Source organism: Eptatretus burgeri, chromosome 3 (assembly GCF_056783735.1).
Source record: "Eptatretus burgeri isolate ZD-2024b chromosome 3, Ebu_testis_v1, whole genome shotgun sequence".
Classification (NCBI taxonomy): Eukaryota; Metazoa; Chordata; class Myxini; order Myxiniformes; family Myxinidae; genus Eptatretus; species Eptatretus burgeri.
Window position 1 is genome coordinate 67,751,375 of NC_140963.1, and position 2,590 is coordinate 67,753,964.

The 2,590-nt window shown below is 42.4% G+C and overlaps 1 protein-coding gene across 1 annotated transcript in view; it reads left to right on the forward strand.

Annotated features, from left to right (window-relative positions):
• Positions 1-1,714, forward strand: part of LOC147030114 (mitochondrial potassium channel ATP-binding subunit-like) — a 128,181-nt gene extending 126,467 nt beyond the window's left edge. Inside the window, exons 15-16 of the mRNA XM_085873825.1 lie at positions 13-263; positions 605-1,714. Of these exons, the coding sequence (XP_085729951.1) occupies positions 13-263; positions 605-685 (332 nt within the window). The 3' untranslated portion in view covers positions 686-1,714. The remainder of the gene's footprint in view (positions 1-12; positions 264-604) is intronic.
• The last annotated feature ends 876 nt before the right edge of the window (positions 1,715-2,590 follow it).

Here is a 2,590-nt window from a genome sequence, read left to right on the forward strand (position 1 = left end):
CTTTTTGTGCAGGTGAGCGAGGAATAGCCCTTTCTGGTGGACAGAAACAGCGTCTAGCCATTGCTCGGGCACTGCTTAAGGATCCCACCATTCTCATCATGGATGAGGCAACAAGTGCACTGGATGCACAGGCTGAGAAGGCAGTGCAGACTGCTCTGGATCAGGCAGCACGTGGCCGTACTGTCTTGCTTATTGCTCATCGTCTCAGCACCATCGTTAACGCTGACATTATCTACGTGCTTGTCAATGGAAAAATTCATGAGGTGTGTGTGTGTGTGTGTGTGTGTGTGTGTGTGCGTGCGTGCGTGCGTGCGTGCGTGCGTGCGTGCGTGCGTGCGTGCGTGCGTGCGTGCGTGCGCGCGCGCAATACATTTGCATATGTAATAAACGTACAACTCATCTGTCTTTTTCACTTCATTTGAAAATCAGGGAGGGAGAGAGGAAGGGAGAGGGAAGGAGAGAGTTGATGAAATAAGAGTACAGAGTATATAAGATGATGCCATGGCAAAAACCTACTTATTTATTGAATTACCTTCTACCGACTTCATCCACTTCATCCATTTCATGTGAATACTCGACTCGTGTTTGTTTGTCTTCCTACCAGGTCGGAACTCATGCTGAGTTGTTGAAGAAACAAGGCCTCTATGCTGAGCTCATCCACTGGCAAAACATGCAACACAAGTAACCAATCTTGTATGGCAGGTCTTGAGGTGACGTCGGTCGTTTTGAGTTTTCTCTCAACCTAGCCAGGGCGATTTCGGTGGTGAGGCTTAAACGGCACTCACCGGTAGATGTTCCCGGAATTATTTCCATCAAGATTAAATGTTAATATCTCTAACATTCACATCAAAAGTTGTAACTGTAGTCTGATGTTTCAGGCAATACGCAATAAACTTCGCTTAGTTTCCAATTTGTTCCTCACATTTTTCTCACTTAATTTATGTTAATTTTGTTTATGGAAGGGAGAACAAAGCTATTTTCTGTTTGAGAATTTCAAACTTTTGATCTGTTCAAACTATTTCAAGTTCAGAACTTTAAAAATTCAATGATGGATAGCAATGTAGTTGACGCAATCCCCCCTCCCTCCCCCGGACGTTGGGTGGTGGTTCAGTAGTGGATGATTGAGGGTTATGGAGGAGGGGTGGAGAAGGGTTATTTAATTCTCATTTATTTTGGATCAGCTTTGATAGGCACAAAGCCTACTGCCCAAAATTTTATCTTTATTGCCAAGAACTGATCTTAAATATCCCAAACCATATAGGAGTCATTCCCATGGCTTGGAGGAGAGACCTCCATGGAAGGCAAGGTGTTTTTAGGATAGAAAGATAGCCTAGTTTACAGCTTGTTCTCCTCAAATCTGTATGGTCCTGGATTTATTACCCTCCTCCTCTACCCCCACCCCCATGTACAGTGAAATTTGATGAAAAGTATTGATCTACATCTTTGACCACAGCTTCCATCAGGTGAGGATGTTTATTTGATGTCTTGTCTGCATGATCCAACTCCAAGAGTATCTTTCAAGTATGTGTGCTGGTACCTTGTTTAGTTTCTCTTCCTGGAGATTTGATCATGTGTAAGTTAAATGGAGATTAATAATGTGAGGATGCATACTCGTTTATAGTGAAAAACCGAGTCTTGTTTTACATTCCCACGCAAGTTAAAAACTCTTCATGCTGGGATCTCAGGTTTGAATCCAATAAATTTACTCCGTTGACTTGTGTGTTGTCTCTTAGGATTTTACAAGCTTCTCCTTTGTCTTTGTTCCCATTTTGTTGAATTATTCTTGTTTCCCCACTTCATCTTCTCCCTCCCCCCTTTCCTTTTAACGCTGTAAATGATGCAAAGATCACTCAGTAAGTTCCTTCCCCACCTCGTCTTTATAAAAATAATATTAAATTGTTGTGGTCGGGAATAAAACCTGAATATGTGGCATTAAAATTCCAGCATGTTATTCAACAACAATTTACATTTGCATTATTTCCGTTCTGAGTGGCTTCTTTGTGTTTTTATTTTCTTTTTTCCTTTTTTTTTGCTGAGGTTGCACATACAAGCCTGAACACTTACCTCGGTAACCCCCCCCCCCTCATATTTCTCACATTTTCCTTCCTTAAATCATTAGCTCAATCCACTCCACTATGAGCATAGTCTTTCAATTAAATAAAACAAACAAACATAAGGATATTAGTAAATGAATGACAGTACAAATTGGTTAATGAAACTGGGGTTACAGGATCAACGGTGAAGTGCTCAGATGGAAATGCTAAACAGGTATACCTGTTCAGAAGCCAATGTTGCCATCTAATAATTATGCCAGAACTCCCACACCCTCACCCCCCCCCCCCGTACACACACACACACACACACACACACACACACACACACACACACACACACACACACACACACACACACACACAAAACACATGCAGGAATCGTGATTTACACATACACATGCACGATTGTGATTTATACACGTATTGTAGGAGAGAGAGAGGAGGAGATTGGGACCATACTCTGTGCAGAGCATTGGTGCTGCCTAAGCAGCCTCCTTGACTATTGGGCATAATCCTGGATAGGTCGCCACTCCGAT